At 50.1% G+C, this 21,370-nt stretch overlaps 1 protein-coding gene and 1 long non-coding RNA gene across 2 annotated transcripts; both read left to right on the forward strand.

The window, feature by feature from the left end:
* Window positions 1-2,635: 2,635 nt before the first annotated feature.
* LOC103637743 (uncharacterized) lies at window positions 2,636-3,305 on the forward strand. Its single transcript, XR_558325.3, has 3 exons — window positions 2,636-2,655; window positions 2,978-3,090; window positions 3,201-3,305. It is a non-coding gene; the product is annotated as an uncharacterized lncRNA (long non-coding RNA).
* A 3,234-nt stretch (window positions 3,306-6,539) lies between these two features.
* Window positions 6,540-7,642, forward strand: LOC103644842 (uncharacterized). The gene is made up of 2 exons (XM_008667998.1): window positions 6,540-6,710; window positions 7,382-7,642. The coding sequence occupies exons 1-2, from the start codon at window positions 6,540-6,542 to the stop codon at window positions 7,640-7,642; spliced, it is 432 nt and encodes a 143-aa protein (XP_008666220.1).
* The last annotated feature ends 13,728 nt before the right edge of the window (window positions 7,643-21,370 follow it).

Raw genomic sequence — 21,370 nt, forward strand, 5'->3', positions numbered from 1 at the left:
GAGATGTAAGGTGGGTGACCCCGCCAGAAGCCTTATGGAGGATATACGACTTTGAGCTTAGTCAGAACTCTCCACCTGTGATGCAGCTGCAGCTCCATCTTCCAAACATGCACATGGTGGCGTTTCATGATCGGCAAATGGTCCAGCGAGTTGTAAACCGTCCAGGTGCTGATAGGTCAATGCTCACAGCATATTTTGAGGCAAATAGGCTACACGAAGAGGCTCCGGGCATCCTATATTGTGACTTCCCTGAGTGGTTCACTTGGCAGAGTGGTAAGGGCAAAGTATGGCAACGGAGGAAACGAGATACGGGTGGACAAGTCGGTAGAATAGTCTCTACTCATCCAGCCGAGGGGGAGCGCTACTATCTTCGTGTTCTCCTAAACCACGTGGCTGGCGCCATCTCCTATGTGGATCTAAGGACAGTAGATGGTGTCACGCTACCGACTTTTCATGAGGCAGCAGAGAGAAGAGGACTGCTTGAGTCGGACAACACACTGGATGAGTGTCTCACTGAACGTGCTCTTTTCCAGATGCCATCGGCGCTGCGACGACTTTTTGCCACAATACTGGTGTACTGTGAGCCAAGCGATGTGGCGGTACTCTGGCGGAAACACCTAGATGCTATGTCAGAGGACTATCAACGTAGGAGTGAGAGCAAAACTCATGTTGAGCAGATGGTATTGATTGACATTAGGAACATGCTGCAGTCAATGGGAAAGGACATAAAGACATTCCCACTTCCTCCTATCATTGACATGTATGACGATGCTATAGGTACTGCTAGGGAGGTTTACGAGGAGGAAAGTATCGAACCGACAGTGGCAGATGTGGCTCTCAAAGAGACTCTTAACGAGGAACAGAGAGCCGCCTATGATAAGATTATGTCTGCTGTTGACACTGATTAGGGTGGATTGTTCTTTGTGGATGGACCTGGTGGCACTGGAAAGACTTATCTATACAGAGTGTTGCTTGTGACGCTACGTAGCCAGAACAAGATTGCGGTGGCAACAGCTACATCTGGCGTTGCGGCTTCCATAATGCCTGGAGGAAGAACTGCCCATTCACGCTTCAAGATACCTCTTACTATTGATGATGGCGCTGTATGTAGCTTCACGAAGCAGAGTGGAATCGCAGAGTTGCTACGGAAAGCATCTCTCATTATCTAGGACGAGGCTTCTATGACTAAGAGACAAGCTGTGGAGGCACTAGACAATAGCATGCGCGATATAATGGGTCGGCCTGGATTGCCATTCGGTGGTAAAACCATTGTCTTCGGTGGGGATTTCAGACAAGTCTTGCCTATTGTTCGTAAAGGTTCAAGGGCTCAAGTAGTCGCTTCTTCTCTACGGATGTCTTACCTATGGGAGTCCATGTCCCACTTAAAGCTTGTTAGCAATATGAGGGCAAAAAACGACCCTTAGTTTGCAGAGTTTTTGCTACGCATAGGTGGTGGAACTGAGGTCACGAATAGAGATGGTGACATCCGTCTTCCTGGCGAGGTATGTGTGCCTTATAGTGGGAGTGACAGTGATCTTGACAATCTAATAGACTACGTGTTCCCAAATCTCAATGAAAATATATCAGATTCCACCTACATTACTTCACGAGTGATACTATCAACGCGAAACGATTGGGTGGATATGATAAATGTTAAGATGATCGATCGTTTTCAAGGTGCACATACGGTGTACCATAGTTTCGATAGCGCCATGGATGATCCCCATAACTATTACCCACCTGAGTTCCTAAACACACTAACGCCTAATGGGCTACCCCCGCATGTTTTGAAGCTCAAGATTGGATGCCCTGTTATATTGCTTCGGAATATAGACCCTGCGAATGGACTTTGCAACGGTACCAGGCTGGTGGTTCGTGGTTTCCAAAGAAATAGCATTGACGCAGAAATTGTACTGGGTCAGCATGCTGGAAAACGGATTTTCCTGCCACGTATACCTCTTTGTCCCTCTGATGATGAGATGTTCCCTTTCCAGTTCAAAAGGAAGCCGTTTCCTATACGTCTTAGTTTTGCAATGACTGTTAACAAAGCACAGGGTCAGACTATTCCCAATGTTGGTGTGTACTTGCCCGAATCAGTGTTCTCTCATGGCCAATTATATGTTGCTCTATCTAGAGCGACAGCCCGATCGAACATAAAGATCCTTGTCACCCCAGCCGTCGATGGAAATAAGAGGTCGAGGAAGGGTGTACGAAAGAACCCCACAGTAGATTGTGGGACATACACCAAGAACATCGTCTACAAGGAGGTCCTAACAAATTAGCGAAAATCTTCACAAACAACAGAAGAGTGATTTACACAAACAGTAACACAACCCAGACCCACAGTAAGTCTGTCAAAACTCAATTGTTTTTTTGACATGTGCAAGTAATTTATTTGTTCAGATATTTAATGATTTGAGTTTCTGTTTTAGTTAGAGATTTCTAGCATGGCTGACACAAGTAACCATGGATCCCTCATTGATGAATGGTTGCCGACCCTACACCAAGCCCAAAGAACTCTCATGTCATGCTGAATGAAAAATTCAGCTCTCGCTCAATATCTGGTCTTTTTAGTGAACATGGAACCAATAAGCCCCACGATCAATCTGAAAAAGCAGAGAAGTTTTGAATTCTACTTTTCTTTACAATAAAATGGTATGTGATATTTCCTTAATTGATTTCTTGTGCTCTCAAGATTTATTTGTTACACTGTTATCCAATGTTGAAATAACTCATAATTAGAGCAAGCACTAAAGACTTTCATACTGCAATTTTCAGACATGAATTTGGTACACTATGGAAGAAATTAATTGGTTATGATTTATTCTGTTTAATTGTTATTCACAGTGATTTGATATATGGAAACATTTGCACGATTTTGTCTACGTTTGCATACACCTATTATATTCATACTTCTCACTAACGATGATGAAAATTTGGTCTTCCACCTTTTCCTTTCTAATATTTCTGTCTATAGGGGATATAACAGCTTTAAGCACAATGAGAAATGAGTCCATCATTAGTGAGATCCAAGCCCAGCTAAAGCACAAGAATGTCACAGTGGATGTCAAAGCAAATTCAGACCCTCATGTAAGTTTCTTCTAAATTTGTTCATGTCTTATTCAAGCCTTATTATGTTAAGGTTCTTGTTTAACTGCCTAGAATTAAATAAATTGTTCTATGCATATGATTGATTTTAGATTAGTCCTATTCAGCTCTCAACTATAGTCACAGTCGAGGAACTTGGTTTACCAGGCTTGAAAAACATAATGGCCATTTCTTATCCACATCAAGCATTTGGGAGGGTATGCTTCTTCACCTTTTCTAGATTGGTTGAATATCTATTTCATTGTTTTTACTAATTTATCTACATTGTGGTTGTAGTTTGGAATCCAGTACTTGCGTAATTATGTTGGTATCAATGCCAGTTCTTCCATGAACACAAAACCTTCAGTTAACCTTGATACTCGCTCAAGGTTAACAAGCCCACATCTAGACCACTAGCAAATTGTGAAATTGATGTTTAACGCTACTTCATTATAGGGTAAGAACTACTCCCATTTTCACAAGTTTCTGATTTTTTCATTATCATGAGATTACAAAAATCAATGCCTCCTATGCCATGCAATCCCAAACGTGAGGAGTGATACTCGCTCCAGTCTGAACTGAACCCTAAAGATGCTGGGCATCATCATGAAGTCGAAGGAAGCGTTGTCATTTTTTTTTGCCAGTTGGCTATGATTTTTCTTGTTGCACTTAAGTCGGAGCTGGCGGCGGAGGTGTACGCTAAGCAGAAGGTGGATGACCAGTGGGCACTGCGCGTGTCGCACCACACATCGGACATCCTCCACTGCTGGATGGAGCAGAGCTGGCTGCCCACCTCCACGGTGGTGCAGGCTGGCACCACGCCGTAGCCCAACAAGCGATGCCTAGATCTAGAGCAAGATGAAGGCGGATGACACGTTCCAGCAGAAATCCATGGGTCCTACTACCTTTCTCTACATCAAGTTCTTCAGGAGGAACCTTGCTTTTGACACCAGGAATGTTGTAAGCATTACAGTATGCAATCAGTTCCTTCTTTATTACCATATATATGAACTTAGAACCATGATACAGTCTCTAATCGCACCAGGCGTTAGTTCTACCTGATGACCATGGTCATTTTAGTACAAAATTTGCAGGACCATGACAAGGATGTATCAACAGATTTCAAATGATTAATCAAATGAAGAACATACATTTCTTTTATAGGTGTTCCTTTTTGCCAACTCGAAATGCAAGTGCTACTTCCACAACTGCCTGAAGTCTACAAAGCTTACCTAGACAGCAATGCACAGGAAGCAACAACTTTCTTAAGAGTGTCATTCGTTATTTTCTCTTATAAAGATTCCACGTTTTGTTAGTTAGATTACCTGCAACTTTCTTGTATTAGCAAAATACAAGTCTTATTAAACTATTATAGTTAGTTGTCTTCTCAATCATGTGATTGTTGCATCCTTCTTAATCTTACACTTCGCCATTATCTTTGTATTGAACTATTTGACGCATGACATCTAATAAGATGTTTGCAAAACAATTATTTTTACCATGCTCATATTGGTGTTGGAAATCTGTAACTCACATGTATTTGACATTTTTTCTCTGTAGGATATCCATGTTGAAGTTGTCAAGAAGAGGCACTATCCCACCAAGAAGCCATACTCCAGGTCAATTGGGGGTGCTTCCTTGGAAGTGATCTAGAAGAATAGAGCCGAGAAGCCAGATGTCCGCGGTGCTGTTAGAGAAGCTGCTCTTCGGTATGTTTGCCAAATGTTTAATAAAGCCATCATTTGTGCCTGTGATAGTGATAACCTGGTATAACCAATATAATCGGCTTTGTACTCTCAAATAATTTTCATGTGTTGTCTTATGTGTATTGTGCCATTGCTAACCTCACTAAATGAGCATGAACATCAGAACATGGCATACATTTCTTTGTTTCATATTGTTCAAATCTATACTACTCTTATAAGATAGGAACGAGGGCGTCCACACCTACGGCGTGCCCCCGCCCTTCGACCTGGTCTCCATGCCCCACTGCCACAGTCTGCGCCCCTCCCCCGCCGTGACAACCGCCCCCTGATGCCGCGCGTCTACATCGCTCGCTAGCCTCGCAATCGCCTAGCCCACGCTCGGCCGCCACCACCGCCCGCGCGAGCCCCCTGCCTCGCTCCAGCCGCGCCCTAGCCCCCTGCTCAGCAAGTCGCTGGGCTCCTCACCTCCACACGCCCATGCCTCCGCCCTATTCCCTTCGTCATCGCCTCGCTCACCTCCTCCGCCACTGGAGCGACCTCACGGCCGGCTTGCCGATGCACAGGTCCGACACCTCATTGGCCAGAAAGCTCACTGCCATGCACTTGCGGAGCGGGACCTGGGCGGTTTCACGATCGAAACCTCCTTCAAAGGTTTTTTTCTCAAGGGAGAGTGCAGCGAGGAACCGCGAGTCGTTTCTGGGAGGGAGACGGGAGGAAGACGAGAAGGGGAGGAGGGGATTTTTGCTTCAACCGCGGCTTGTCGGGAGGAACCAGCCATGCCTCTTCCTCTCTCTCTACGACGACGTCTAGGCGCGACCAGAAGCGTACTGGGAGGAGGCAATGTCGGCCAGTACCAGTTCTACGGCGACCTCTAGGCCCGGCTGGAGGCAGACACCACCGGGATGGCCTTTCCGATGAGTCCCTCATGCTCCAGTGCATGTGCCGTGTGATACCCATGTGTGCCAGCCACCTGTTTGTTGTATTGCCTCACCGAATGATCCTGTTTCGTGGGCGTTGGAGCTCATAGCAAAGTGAGGAGTCACCTATCGCATTCACTGATGGAATGTGAAACTTTACATATTCCAGGAAGAACAGAAAGTCACAGGAATAACTCCAAGATGAAGAAGCTAAAATGATTAGAAAACAAAGCAGGTATCCTTCTACCAAAACGGTAACCCCAACAATAGAAGTTGAGTATTGAGATATTTACAGCACATCATTTTCAGGTTAACGTTGGACATAAGTAATATGCTCATTTAATAATGCTCACTTACACAGCCATAATGCCATGACCTCTGTAATGCCATCGTATCAGTGTACTGAGCAAGGAAATGATTTTGGTTCATCTAAACCTCCATGCTCCAGCTAGGCTAACAGGCACAATTTCCATTCTAGACAATCGGTACATTAATGTTTTAGTCGATACCTAGATGTTGTAGAGTGTCCAACCTGAACATTTAATTTATCATGTAATTGTTGTGCTCTAACAATTTATCAAATAATTTGTGTGTCGTCACGGGCATTGTGTCGAATTCTTGTAAGGAGACCCGCTCTCCTCCTACATTTTCTAATGTTCAATGAGGTATATTGCTTTCAGTTGGAGAACCTACAAATGTGCTTTTGGTCATTTGGCACCTCATGACTGTTTTAGCTTGTTCCTGTCATTTAGTCTTTCCTGTCCGCCTTGGAAGAGCATTCTGTTATGCGACTCTTTTACCTATATGTTGAAATTTGTCTTTGGAGCATATGCCTGCAGAACACCAGTTTGCATATAGACACAACTGTAATGGACTCAGCATTGATCAGATGAAGGAACTGGAGACTGATGATGTACCTCTGCACACTATTGAAGTGATACATGCATATTGGCAAGACAAGAGGCAGAAAAGGGGAATGCCACTTATTCGACATTTTCAGGTGAGCATATATTTTTTCCTTTTATTTATCTATTTTTGGCTTCTTTTTTTAGCTTTCTATTGTTTACTGGTCATTTAGTTGATACAATAAAGAAAGCAGGTGAGCATTGGATAGATGTTATCTAACTCTGTTATTATGTTTCATGTAATGTTTAGTAAGCAGTCTTGGGTTCTTGGTCACACTTTAACTAGATAAAGATAACTGCAGTTCACTTACATAATTTTATGAACATATTTATTTATTTATTTAGTTGGGCATATAGTACTGAAGCATGCTTGAAATTATTTTTGCAAACAAAGTGTACTGTCAGCCTTTTGGTACTGCCAGTGCCAATGTAGTGAAGTAAAAAGCCATAACACTCTTTACATTTGCTGCAAATCCATTATCTCCCAGAGTATGATTCTGACTAAGTACTTATTGAACTAGATCCTCAGGGGACCTTTTTGTTGCCTATTCATTGGTAAAGATATGAAAGCCTTCTTTTTGAACAGTAACAATGAAACAATTAGTTGGTCATAGTTGATTGTACTTATCAATTATTTTTAGAATTCATGGTAACATAGATGCTTCCTGTCAAATAATTGATTGTTTTTCCTGAGCTTTGATTATGACATATCTTACGAAGCAGACCACAATCTTGTTCTAAGTCTTGCATAATTTTCATTTTTCAGTCGGCTATGTGGAAGATCTACGAACAGCAGCTGCATGAATGGGAATCAAAAGTATGCAGGATGCAGAGTTCATCAAATGGGTACCAAGAAAAGAAATTGCCTCCCAAGCCTGCATTGTTTGCCTTCTGTTTGAGGCCTCGTGGACTCCATGTACCATACAAGGGACCAAAGCAGCGTTCTCATAAGAAGCTTATGTCCACAGGCTGCCATAGCTTTTCAAGAGAGCATGATGGCTTTTACGGGCAAGGTATTCTCCCTTAATGGCTACTGTTTTTGGTTTGCAAATACTTAATAGAGCAAAGTTTCATTTTAAACTTTGATTGCAAGTAACTAAACTACTGCATTAGAAACTCGAAGATCGTATGCATACATTTATCTTGAAAAATGTTTTTATGAAAAAGCATAACTTTGTTAGAATGTTCATTTTTGTTCCTAGAAAATATTGGTCAAAAACTGCTGTTTCCAAAACATTAGTATTTGCAAACTTGAGGGAATACTTAATGTAAGTTATCGTGTTATAATTCGGTTCCGTTGCAACGCACGGGCACCCTACTAGTTCTCTGTGAAGGCAGTAGTTGTAACAAGCAACAGGCAGCTACCCTACTCTGGTTATCTGTAATCAATCCCGCAACTGGTTTGTACTAACCTCCAAGCCCCTGTGGTCTGTGGAAGCAAGGAACGGTTGGCTCACTGACAGGAGGAGCACTTGCAGAGAGTCAACACGTCAAGCGCATCTCCTCCCGCCGAGGAAACGGAACATGCGGGATCGCCGGTCATGTGCTCCAAGCCTCCAACTACCTACAATGCCTGTACGGCTGTACACCACGCAGACAAGGTCGCACGTCCCCTGCAAAATAATTATTAGGACATGATAAGTTGTTCGATTCGGATTAAATTTAGCTATTTGAACTGTTTTATCTGTAATTTGTTAGAAATTTATTGGGCATTACCAGGTTTAATTTAATCTAGAAAACTAGTGTGACGATATGTATATGCATGTGTGTATCACTACTCGTATAAATAGTAACGAGCAATAAAACATGCATAAATACGAAAAACAGAAAGTATCCTGCAGAGTGACCAATGTTCAAGGCATCAGTAGCTCCATTCACACAAGATATCGCGTGTGTATGTTCGATGTAGCCATACAAATTCGATGCAGCAAGATGTACGCAGTGTAGTCCCTCGAAAGTTCTTCGGAAGAAGAACAACAACACACGTCGCCCAGGGAAGACGACGAAGAACCGGGTGTAGACGAAGCAGCGCTGGTCGAACGGATGAAACGAACAGTCGCGAATACGCTCCCAAAAACCTGATCGCCCAGACACTCGTGCAAGTGTTTATCTGCGGACGGCGATTTCGGAGTCATGCTGTCCCACTCTCTCTGTGCTCGCAGAAGATGGGACGAGGGCGTGCTGTTTGCAACGCGTGTGAGAGATCGTGCGTAACCGGAAGAGAGTCCTCGCTCTCCATTCTTATAGGCAGTCAGAAGGAGGGGAGAAGGAGAACGAACAAAAACAGTCGCGCCATTAGAACTAGAAATCGATGAGTAACTGACGTCCTTTACCAGCCAGAAGACAGGAAACGGACAGTCATCACGACAAGCAAAATGTGCAACCGTTTGAAAGGAATATTCGGACCAAGGTCCGATCTACCACGAGCCACGTATCATGTAAAGATAAGCGGAACAAGCCTCCACTACCATAGCCTTTTCTAACAAATGTTCCATAATTTGACAGTATACATTTATTAGACTGAAAAAAGTCTGTAGCCATCTCGACATAATTGTGAGCCACCAACTAGATTCTTTTTTATGGAGGGGACATGATGCACGTTCTTCAATAGCACTGTCTTTCTTGAAATAAACTTCAGAATGACTGTACCAACACCAAGAACACGCGCATATGATCTGTTTTCCATCAGCAAGGCTACAGTCCCTTTGCTCTGATAAGAAGAAAACAATGAAATATCAACACCACATGAATATTAGCACCAATATCAGCCCACCACTTAGGGGATTGACACACAGAAAGAATAGTAGGTAAAAGATTACCATACCCCGATGTTCTTTCTCTAGTCTTGCTAATAACCATATTTACTGTTTTCTTCTCTTGAGCCGATTTTTTATCTTGCTTAAATTTGTGGACTGGACAAGCGCTAGCTCAATGATCAGTACTCCCAGAAACAAAGCAACCAGCTCCTTTGTTCTTCTTTTCGAACGTGGCTGCCTGCTTGGGCTTCGTGGCATTCTGTTGCTTGTTCTTTTTTTATTATTATGTGATGCATTGGAATTCTTTTTTTGTATCATATTGGCACTAGAAGTCTCGATTCCTTTTTCATGAGTATCTTTTGCTCTCGTCCTCTCCTCAACATCAAGAGAACCAATAAGCTCAGCCACACTAAACTCTTGTCTCTTATGTTTTATAGTGGTAGCAAAGTCCGTCCAAGAGGGCGGCAACTTAGCGATAATATCGCCGGCCACGAACTTATCAGGCAAGACACATGTGAAGTGTTTGAGTTTCTTGGCCAGTGCCTGTATTTCATGAGCCTGTCCAACTACAGGATGGTTTTCCACCATCTTATAGTCAAACAGCTGCCCCATGATGTACAAGTCGCTATCGGCATAAGAAACACCAAATTTCTCATCTAATGCATCATATAATTCTTTTGAAAATGTGCATGTTAGATAAGAATCAACATACTTGTTGGCAAGAGCGCCAATCACGGCGCCTCAAAACTGGTTATCGACAACGTCGAACATTCGCTCCTCTTCAGGAGTGAACTGTTCGGGTTTCTCCTGTGTGGCGTGATAGCAGTTCATTGCTATCAACCATAGTATCATTTTACTACACTATCTCTCGTAAAACGTCCCATCAAATGGTTCCCTTTGTTTTAACACAGCAGCAAAACCACTAATAGAAAAATGCCTAATATCAGGTTTTTGGAGCGTTAGAAATTTAGGCATTATCAGGTTTGATTTAATCCAGAAAAACAGTGTCATATATGTGATGACATGTATGTGCATGTGTGTATCACTACTCGCATAAGCAGTAAATAGCAATAAAACATGCACAAATACGAAAAACGGAAAGTACACTGCGGAGGGACCGATGTTCAAGGCATCAATAGCTCCATTCACACGAGACATCTCGTGTGTATGTTCGATGTAGCCGTACAAATTCAATGCGGGAAGATTTATGCAGTGCAGTCCCTCGAACGGTCGCCGGAAGAAGAACAGCAACACGTGTCGTCCGGGAAAGACGATGAAGAACCGGATGTAGACGAAGCATCGCTAGTCTAACGGATGAAGCGAGTAGTCACGAATACGCCCCAAAAATCTGATCATCCGCCCACCCATGCAAGTGTATCTCTGTGGACAACGATTTTGGAGGCTTGCTCTCCCACTCTCTCTCTGCTCGCAGAAGATGGGAGGGGACGTGCTATTTGCAACGCGTGTGAGAGATCACGCGTAACCGGAAGAGAGTCATTCCTCTCCATTCTTATAGGCAGTCAGAAGGAGGGAGGCGTAACCGAAAGAGAGTCATTCCTCTCCATTCTTATAGGCAGTCAGAAGGAGGGAGAAGGAGAACAAATAGAAACAGTCGCGCCATTAGAACTAGAAAATGACGAGTAACTAACGTCCGTTACTAGCCAGAAGACAGTAAACGGACGATCATCACTCCAGGCAAAATGCGCAACCGTTTGAAAGGAATATTCGACAAGAGCCACAGCCCAGCCCGGCTGGCGGCGGCGCGCTCGCGCGTGTGGTAGTCCTTCATTCTTTTCCCAACTTCTCAATAGATTCACCAATGATCCACCTATTTAAGTTGATTGATTTGTCCCATGAACTTCCAATATGGTGCTTGTCGGAGAGGAAATCTCCGGCCTGGTGGTAGAATGCACCCGCCCTAAATCCTTAGATGAGGAGGGGCCTAAGCGTTTTGCCTGTCTACTAAGCGATGAACAAACACAAGAATACACAAGAGTTTAGAGTGGTTCGGGCCACCGGAGTGTAATACCCTACTCCACTGTGTGGTGTATTGAGCTCGAGAGCTTGTATGAACTTGTGAGCCTCCGCTAGGTCTAAGTGTGCTTGAGTGTAAGATAACCTCCGTTGTTACGTTGCGTGCCTCCCCTTTTATAGCTGAAGGGGGGCACGTACAAGGGTGCTGAGCCCCGACATGCGGGCCCAGGGACTTATCGGATGTAATACTTGGAGCAACTAATGTTTGTTGCTGGAGCAATCTCCTTGCGCCCTAATATCCGCGATCTGCGTAGTATTGGCGTGCAAGGGAAGCCTCCCTGGCAACGTACAAGTGATGATGGTCACAGTGCACCTCGTAGCACGGGCGTACTATTTGGCAATGGACTGGACAGGCATGCCGCCTGTAGGATGGCCTGGACGCCGCCTGCGAGTGGAGTGGACAGGACACATTAAATGTTGAGGCGGCACATCGCCTGTCAGCGGAATAGTCAGGCGGCGTGTTTTCTCCGCAATAAATGCAGCGCCGCGCGGCCTAGAGGCCTTACGTCAGGCTCCGCCCGCTAGCTTACGTCATGGGTAGTAGGCCACGTGGCAGCATCAGGTCTCCGCCTGAGCGGGGAGCAGAAGTGTACATGGTATGGTCCGGACACGTGTCGGCTCCGGACCCCCGCCTCGCCTTGAGTAAGGCCTGGGTATTCTTTGTCCCAGAATCCCGGGACCCTGCTGAGGGTGGTCCGGACCCTACACAGAGAGGTCCGGGACCCATCCCGAGGGTCCGGTCTGTACCCGCGGAGGTCCCGGACCCTGCCCGGAGGTCCGGTCCAGATATGCTGGGGTCCGGCACTTTCCCATGGGAGTCCGGACCCACCATTGATACCTTGGAGGATATTGTCTTCTCTGGCCACGTGACGGCCCTGGAACCGCCCACGTGGAGGGGTCATGTGTTGTTCGTCACGCGACTAAGGATAGCTGCATGGACACCGCACCTTCATACTGTAGTAATGGGTACCCCATTTCCAGGGTACTGACAGTGGCCCCCGGGCCCGCCTCAGGGGAGGATACGAGCCTGCAGGTGGGGCCAAAGCTGGACTTGTCGATTGGTGCGCTGCTTCTGTGCGCTTGCTGGCGAAATTACTGCCAGCCCGCCTTCGAACACGCCAACTGCCACGCCTGTCTCCGCGGCTGACTGACCCGTGACCTCCGCACTTAATGGTTTTGCTGGGCCATGCGCGTGGTGCCTCGATACTGCTGCATTGGTTTTGAAAAAATTTCAATCTTTTGCGGAGGCCCCGAGGAGGCGCGGTACTAGCGCGAGCGGTGGTTCGACTTCTCTGCACCTAGGACCCCGCGCCCATGGAGGATGACTCGTGGGCCCGGGCCCCCGTGCTAGAGACTGGGCTGTTGGTTTCAGCGGGGGTGAAGAGGCGCACTCCTGCAGGCGGTGGCGTGCTCCTCTCGCGGCGGTTCGCCTTCTCCGCACACGGAGGCCAACGCCCGAAGAGTATGACTCGTGGGCCCGGGTCCCCGTGTCAGAGACTGGTCCGCTGCTTTCGGCGGAGGTGAAGAGGCGTGTTACCGCGGGTCGGTAGCATGCACTTTGCGCGGCGGTTCAACTTCTTTGCACCCAGGAACCGGCATGCCAGGTGCATGACATGTGGGCCTGGGCCCCCATGCCAGAGGCTGAGTCGTTGTTTTCGGTGGAGATGAAGAGGCGCACTACCATGGGCGGCGGTTCGCCCCACGTGTGGCGGTTCGCCTCCTTCACACTTGGAGACCAACGCACCAGCTGTATGACTTGCGGGACCGGGCCCCCGTGTCATAGGTTGGGTACTCCGGTGTGCGTCGGGGGAGATTTCCTGTGGCGTTTCGGGGCGCGAGCGGGGGAGTCTGCCTTTAAAAAGGGGTTCATCCCTCGAGCAGCAGCCATGCCTTGCTTCTCTCCCACTCGTTGTGCCCTTTCGCCTCCGAGCTCTCTGCGCCCCTTTGCCTTCAAGGTCTCTACTTTGCGTCGTCGTAGTTTGCCATGGCCTTGTAAGTTCATCCCGAGCATGCCCAGACTGAGTGGGTGCTTGAAAGGGAAATAGGCTCACACCTTTTCCTAAATGATTTTGGTGGTTGAATTGCCCAACACAAATAATTGGACTAACTAGTTTGCTCTAGATTATACATTCTATAGGTGCCAAAGGTTCAACACAAATCAACAAAAAGAACAAGTTAGGCTTCAAAAGAAAGGAGCAAAAAGGAAACCGAAGTGTGCCCTGGTCTGGCGCACCGGACTGTCCGGTGCACCACCTGTCGGGGACCATAATTAGGGGTACCCCCAAGACTCATAATCTCAGCTGGTAACCCCCATCAGCACAAAGCTGCAAAGGCCTGATGGGTGCGATTAAGTCAAGGCTCGGTCCACTCAAGGGACACGATCTCGCCTCGCTCGAGCCCAGCCTCGGGCAAGGGCAGCCGACCCCGGAGGATTCACGTCTCGCCTGAGGGCCCCCTCAAGCAACGGACACACCTTCGGCTCGCCCGAGGCCCAGTCTTCGCCGAGAAGCAACCTTGGCCAGATCTCCACACCGACCGACCGTATCGCAGGAGCATTTAATGCAAGGATGGCCTGACACCTTATCCTGACGCGCGCCCTTCAGTCAACAGAGCCGAAGTGACCGCAGTCACTTCGCCGCTCCACTGACCGGCCTGACAAGAAGACAGTGTCGCCTGCGTCGCTCCGACTGTTGTGCCACTCGACAGAGTGAGGCTGACAGCAGCCAAGTCCGGCCTCGGGCGCCATAGGAAGCTCCGCCTCGCCCGACCCCAGGGCTCGGCCCCCGTCTCGGCCTCGGACGACGAACTCCACCTCGCCCGACCCTAGGGCTCGGACTCGGCCTTGGCTCCGGAAGACGACGAACTCCGCCTCGCCCGACCCCAGGGCTCGGACTCAGCCTCGGCTCCGGAAGACGACAAATTCCACCTCGCCCGACCCCAGGGCTCTGACTCGGCCTCGTCTCCGGAAGACGACGAACTCCGCCTCGCCCGACCCCAGGGCTCGGACTCGGCCTCGGCTCCGGAAGACGACGAACTCCGCCTCGCCCGACCCTAGGGCTCGGACTCAGCCTCGGCCTCAGATGATGGTCTCCGCCTCGCCCGACCCGGGGCTCGGACTCGACCTCAACCTCGGAAGACAGACTCGACCTCGACCTTGGAGGAGCCTCCGCCTCGCTCGACCTAGGGCTCAGACCGACCACATCACAAGGGGGGCCATCATTACCCTACCCCTAGCTAGCTCAGGCTACGGGGAACAAGACCGGTGTCCCATCTGGCTCGCCCCGGTAAACAAATAATGATGGCGCCCCGCGTGCTCCATGACGACGGCGGCTCTCAGCCCCTTACGGAAGCAAGGAGACGTCAGCAAGGACTCGATAGCCCCGACAGCTGTCCTTCCGCAAGGCTCCAGCGCTCCTCCGACGGCCACGACATCACATGAACAGGGTGCCAAAACCTCTCCGGCTGCCACGACGGCATGTACTTAGGGCACTAGCTCCTCTCTGCTAGACATGTTAGCACACTGCTACATCTCCTATTGTACACCTGGGCCCTCTCCTTACGCCTATAAAAGGAAGGTCCAGGGCTATCGTACGAGAGGGTTGGCCGCGCAGGGGAACGGGACGACGCGTAAAGTCTCTCGCTCTCTCCCACGCGGACGCTTGTAACCCCCTACTGCAAGCGCACCCGACCTGGACGCAGGACAACACGAAGGTCGCGGGTTTCCCCTTTTCTGCCTGTCTCCTTTTTTGCCCCCCTTCGTGCTTCGTCTTGCGCCGACCCATCTGGGCTGGGACATGCGGCGACAATTTACTCGTCGGTCCAGGGACCCCCCGGGGTCGAAACGCCGACAGTTGGCGCGCCAGGTAGGGGCCTGCTGCATGTTGACGAACAGCTTCCTGTCAAGCTCCAGATGGGTAGTCTCCAGCAACCTTTCCGGCCCGAGACGGTGCTCCGTTTCGGGAGTCTTGAGTTCGTGTCCCTCGACGGCAGCTACGACATGATACTCCTTCCTCCGCTGCGCGACAGCGACAATAGCGGCCGACAACCCGCCCGCCGGTGGCGGAATCAACGACGTCTTCCCCACGTGGCGGAAGAACAATATTCGGGTTTGTCCCGTCGCCTCCCCCGCTGACGGAGGAGGAGGCGGGGCAACCAAGGCCAAGTAGGAGGCGGCACCTCGTCGGCTGTCGAGCGAGTCGACGGCGTCGGCGCCCCAATGGGGGACACGTCGGGCGTCGACCTTGCGTCTGAGATGAAGATGAGCGCCGTTTCCCCGCAACACGCCAACTCCAAGCGGACGGACGACGCCAGCACGCTCGCAAGGGACTTGCTGGGCGTCACCCTCGTACCTGAGACGACGGTGCAGTCTGCCCCCGACGCGACTTCGTCACCGCCCGTCGACCAAGAGGTACCGACCGATTCCCATCTCATGCCTTTTGGATTCAGCCTCGACCCACCAAGCGACTTCGCTTTGGTGGAAGCCTTCATAGAGGCATGTCCAAACCCTCCGGGGTACGGTATGCGGTCACCCTGGGACCGGCTGACGGCCGTCTCGACCTACGGACCCTCGGGTTCTGAGGAAGATGACGAGCCTGACTTTTGTTGGGATTTCTCCGGACTCGGTAACCTCAGCGCCATGCGAGACTTCATGACCGCATGCGACTACTGCCTTTTCGATTGTTCCGACGGTAGCCGCAGCATTGGTGACGAGGACTGTGGCCCAAGTCGTGAATGTTTCCATGTCGATCTAGGGGGTCCCGGCGAAGGCAACCATTTTGGTATACCGGAGAACGGTGATCCCCCTAGGCCTGCGCCTCGCATTGACATCCTTTGGGAGCTAGCTGTGGTCCCAGTCCCTGCGGGGGGTCAGGACGCGCAGCTCGAGCAAATCCGCGAGAGGCAGGCCAGGCTCGACGAGGGATCAGGAACACTTGAGCCGTTCCGGCGGAACATCGGGCAGGAATGGGCATACCAAGCTCCGGCCGGAGAAGCGCGTCATCTGCCCCAGGGCATCCAGCTTCGCATTGCCGACGACGTCAGGGCAAGGCCGCCACCGGCTTCTAGTGGGGTCGGCCAGAACCTGGCTGCAGCAGCAATACTTCTCCGCGCGATGCCGGAGCCATCAACCACCGAGGGGCGGCATATCCAGGGAGAGCTCAAGAATCTCCTGGAGGATGCCGCGGTCCGACAGGCCGAAAGCTCCGTCTCCCGAAGGCAGGGATGCCCCTCGGAGCATCGCGCCGCGACTTCCCGATTCATGCGGGAAGCCTCGGTCCACACCGGGCGCACGCGCAACACAGCGCCTGCGGCCCCGGGTCGCCTCGGCAACGAGCACCACCACCGCAACCGTCGAACCCACATCGACGAGAGGGTGCGCCAAGGCTACCACCCCAGGCGTGGGGGACGCTACAATAGAGGGGAGGATCGAAGTCCCTCGCCCGAACCACCCGGTCCGCAGGCTTTCAGCCAGGCCATACGACGGGCGCCGTTCCCGACCTGGTTCCGAATCCCGACTACTATCACAAAGTACTCGGGGAAGACGAGGCCGGAACTGTGGCTTGCGGACCACCGGCTGGCCTGCCAACTGGGTGGAACGGACGATGACAACCTCATCATCCGCAACCTCCCCCTGTTCCTCTCCGACACCGCTCGAGCCTGGCTGGAGCACCTGCCTCCGGGGCAGATCTCCAACTGGGACGACCTGGTCCAAGCCTTCGCCGGCAACTTCTAGGGCACGTACGTGCACCCTGGGAACTCCTGGGATCTCCGAAGCTGCCGCCAGCAGCTAGGAGAGTCTCTCCGGGACTACATCCGGTGATTCTCGAAGCAGCGCACCGAGCTGCCCAACGTCACCGACTCGGATGTCATCGGCGTGTTCCTCGCCGGCACCACCTGTCGCGACCTGGTGAGCAAGCTGGGTCGCAAGACCCCCACCAGGGCAAGCGAGCTGATGGACATCGCCACCAAGTTCGCCTCTGGCCAGGAGGCGGTTGAGGCCATCTTCCGAAAGGACAAGCAGCCCCAGAGCCGCCAGCCGGAAGATGTCCCCGAGGCGTCCACTCAGCGCGGCACCAAGAAGAAGGGCAAGAAGAAGTCACAGGCGAAACGCGACGCCGCCGACGCGGACCTTGTCGCCGCCGCTGAGTACAAGAACCCTCGGAAACCTCCCGGAGGTGCCAATCTCTTCGACAAGATGCTCAAGGAGTCGTGCCCCTATCATCAGGGACCCGTCAAGCACACCCTTGAGGAGTGCGTCATGCTTCGGCGCCACTTTCACAAGGCTGGGCCACCTGCGGAAGGTGGCAGGGCCCACAACAACGACATGAAGGAGGATCACAAGGCAGAGAAGTTCCCCGAGGTCCGCGACTGCTTCATGATCTACGGTGGGCCAGTGGCGAACGTCTCGGCTCGGCACCGCAAGCAAGAGCGTCGGGAGGTCTGCTCGGTAAAGGTGGCGGCGCCAGTCTACCTAGACTGGTCCGACAAGCCCATCACCTTCGACCAGGGTGACCACCTCGACCGCGTGCTGAGCCCGGGGAAATATCCGCTCGTTGTCGACCCCGTCATCGGCAACGTCAGGCTCACCAAGGTCCTCATGGACGGAGGCAGCAGCCTCAACATCATCTACGCCGAGACCGTCGGGCTCCTACGGATCGATCTGTCCTCGCTCCGGGCGGGCGCGGCACCTTTTCACGGGATCATCCCCGGGAAACGCGTCCAGCCCCTCGGACAACTCGATCTACCCGTCTGCTTCGGGACTCCCTCCAACTTTCGAAGGGAAACCCTCACGTTCGAGGTGGTCGGGTTCCGAGGAACCTACCACGCAGTGGTGGGGAGGCCATGCTACACCAAGTTCATGGTCGTCCCCAACTACACCTACCTCAAGCTCAAGATGTCGGGCCCCAACGGGGTCATCACCGTCGGCCCCACGCACCGACACGCGTACGAATGCGACGTGGAGTGCGTGGAGTACGCCGAGGCCCTCGCCGAATCCGAGTTCCTCATCGCCGACCTAGAGAGCCTCTCCAAGGAGGCGCCAGACGTGAAGCGCCATGCCGGCAACTTCGAGCCAGCAGAGACTGTTAAGTCCGTCCCTCTCGACCCCAGCAACGACGCCTCCAAGTAGATCCGGATCGGCTCCGAGCTCGACCCCAAATAGGAAGCAGTGCTCGTCGACTTTCTCCGCGCAAACGCCGAAGTCTTCGCGTGGAGTCCCTCGGACATGCCCGGCATACCGAGGGAAGTCGCCGAGCACTCGCTGGACATCCGAGCTGGAGCCCGACCCGTGAAGCAGCCTCTGCGCCGATTCAATGAAGAAAAGCGCAGAGCCATAGGCGAGGAGATCCACAAGCTGATGGCTGCAGGGTTCATCAAAGAGGTATTCCATCCCGAATGGCTTGCCAACCCTGTGCTTGTGAGAAAGAAAGGAGAGAAATGGCGGATGTGTGTAGACTACACTGGTCTAAACAAAGCATGTCTGAAAGTTCCCTATCCTCTGCCTCGCATCGATCAAATCGTGGATTCCATTGTCGAGGCTTACGTCGACGACATCGTAGTCAAGATGAGGAAAGCTTCCGACCTCCTTTCCGACCTTGAAACGACATTCCGGTGTCTCAAGGCGAAAGGCGTAAAACTCAACCCCGAGAAGTGTGTCTTCGGAGTCCCCCGAGGCATGCTCTTGGGGTTCATCGTCTCCGAGCGGGGCATCGACGCCAACCCGGAGAAAATCGCGGTCATCACCAACATGGGGCCCATCAAGGACTTGAAAGGCGTACAGAGGGTCATGGGATGCCTTGCGGCTCTGAGCCGCTTCATCTCGCGCCTCGGCGAAAGAGGCATACCTCTCTACCGCCTTTTAAGAAAGGCCGAGTTCTTCACTTGGACCTCTGAGGCCGAGGAAGCCCTCGGGAACCTAAAGGCGCTCCTCACGAACGTGCCCATCTTGGTGCCCCCCGCTGCCGAAGAAGCCCTCCTGATCTACGTCGCCGCTACCACTCAGGTGGTCAGCGCCGCGATCGTGGTTGAGAGACGAGAAGAGGAGCATGCATTGCCCGTCCAGAGGCCGCACTACACCAAAATCATACACTTCCTACGGTTTTTTAACTTCCTACAGCTTTTATAACAAACCGTAGGAAATAAATAACTTCCGAGAGGCAACTGGTAGCTCTAGGAAATAAACATAACTTCCTACGGTATTTTATAAAAGCTGTAGGAAGTTAGCTTTCACATGCTGACCCGTGTGTTCAGTTAATCGAGCCGCTAACTTCCTAGTGGCAGCCGTAGGAAGTTAGCATGGGCAACTAACTTCCTACGACCTCCTCTAGGAAGTTAGCTTTTAGTTGCTGATACGCGGTTGTGGTCAAACGAAAAGCTAACTTCCTACGGCCGGCTCTAGGAAGTTAGCGTGGGCAGGTAACTTCCTACGGTCTCCTCTAGGAAGTTAGATTTTAGCTTTTGACCAGTCAAACAAAAAGCTAACTTTCTACGGCCGGCTCTAGGAAGTTACTTAACTTCCTAGAGTACATGTACAAACTCTAGGAAGTTATGTAACTTCCTACGACTTTACTCTAGGAAGTTATATTTTTTATTTTAAACCTCTACTCAATCTTATCTCTTCTCTCACTTTTCTCACTACCGTCTCTCTCTCACGTCTCTCTCTCCCTCGGTTTCTCCCTCGGTCCCGCCCGCCGTGGCCGCCCCTGGCTCTGGCCTCGTCCACCACGGCCGCCCACGCCCCCGGCCGCAGCTCCCACCGACGCGGCCGCCTCTGCCCGCGCCCCCGCCCGCCACGGCCGCCCAAGCCCGCACCCACCGCGGCCGCTGCATCCAAGGCACTAAAACAGTAGGCCTATTACTACCTAATCTTCTTCGAAATACTTCTTCTCTGCGTCATAATTGGCTTCTCTGGACCAGTGGTCATCCAGCATCTCATCGTTATCGATCCGTGAGTAGTCCATATGTTCCATGTCTTCACCGGACAGGAACTTCTGTTGCATCACATACGTGAACTGCTCCAGCTGGTCCTGCATCTCTTCAGAAGACAACGTTTGGTTCAAAACCCTTGCAGCAGAGCCTCCCCCATTACCGGGCTCCACTTGTGCAGATAAAATGGAGCACGCGACAAATACATGGTAGGATTAGCTGTAAGTTTGTTTTATACATATTTGATCCTTAGCTTATTTTATATCTTAATTATGCATTTTTTAATAGAGACACTGCATTGTAGGATTAGCTGTAAGTTTGTTCAAACATTTCCACATAGATATATCAGACTGATAATTTGTAAACATATTTTTCAGAATTTGTAGACTGAAAATTGAGGCACTACCGCACTACACAGATAGTATGTAGACTGATAATTTTATAGAGCAGTAATAAATTGCTTACAATTCTGATGCTACATTTGTAGACTTAATTGTTCTACTACTACAATTGTCTATTCAGGTAGTTTTTTCATTTCTACATGTATGTTTTCACATATACTACTATTTTCTACCTAAAACAAGACCTCTTTTAACTGTTTAAACACATTGGTCTTCGTGCAAGCAAATTACTAGTTATAGTTGATCTGTTAGCCCTAAGGAATTTGTTACTGCTTTTTAGGAATTATATATACTAGTTATAGATGAGCAAATGAATTAGCAGACCTGGATAATGTTTGTGTAGGGTCCATTTTTGTTGTGGCTGAACAATTTTCATGTCTGAACCTATGTGCTGCCCGTTCTGTTCATACTACTAGGCCTATGAGTATTAATTTTTATTTGATTGGATTAGATCAAAACTCTCACTCCCCTGTTCAGTTAATACTAAATTTTATTTGATTTGATTAGATCGGATTGATTGGGTGTGCATTTGTTGTAGCTCGAGCTGTGTGTGTAATTGATGCAGCCGGTTCGCTTAATTTACTAATGACCTCGCTTGTTACACTTCATGCTTTGCAGTAGATTAAAAAAGCTCCAGCTTTT

This window comes from Zea mays, chromosome 1 (assembly GCF_902167145.1).
Source record: "Zea mays cultivar B73 chromosome 1, Zm-B73-REFERENCE-NAM-5.0, whole genome shotgun sequence".
Lineage (NCBI taxonomy): Eukaryota > Viridiplantae > Streptophyta > Magnoliopsida > Poales > Poaceae > Zea > Zea mays.

What these genes read in the sequence shown, in the direction of transcription:
- LOC103644842 (XM_008667998.1), top strand. Translation starts at nt 6,540, where the DNA reads ATGCCTGCAGAACACCAGTTTGCATATAGACACAACTGTAATGGACTC. An exon ending in CACTTATTCGACATTTTCAG is followed by an intron (nt 6,711 to 7,381) that starts GTGAGCATATAT and finishes TTCATTTTTCAG; the next exon opens with TCGGCTATGTGGAAGATCTA.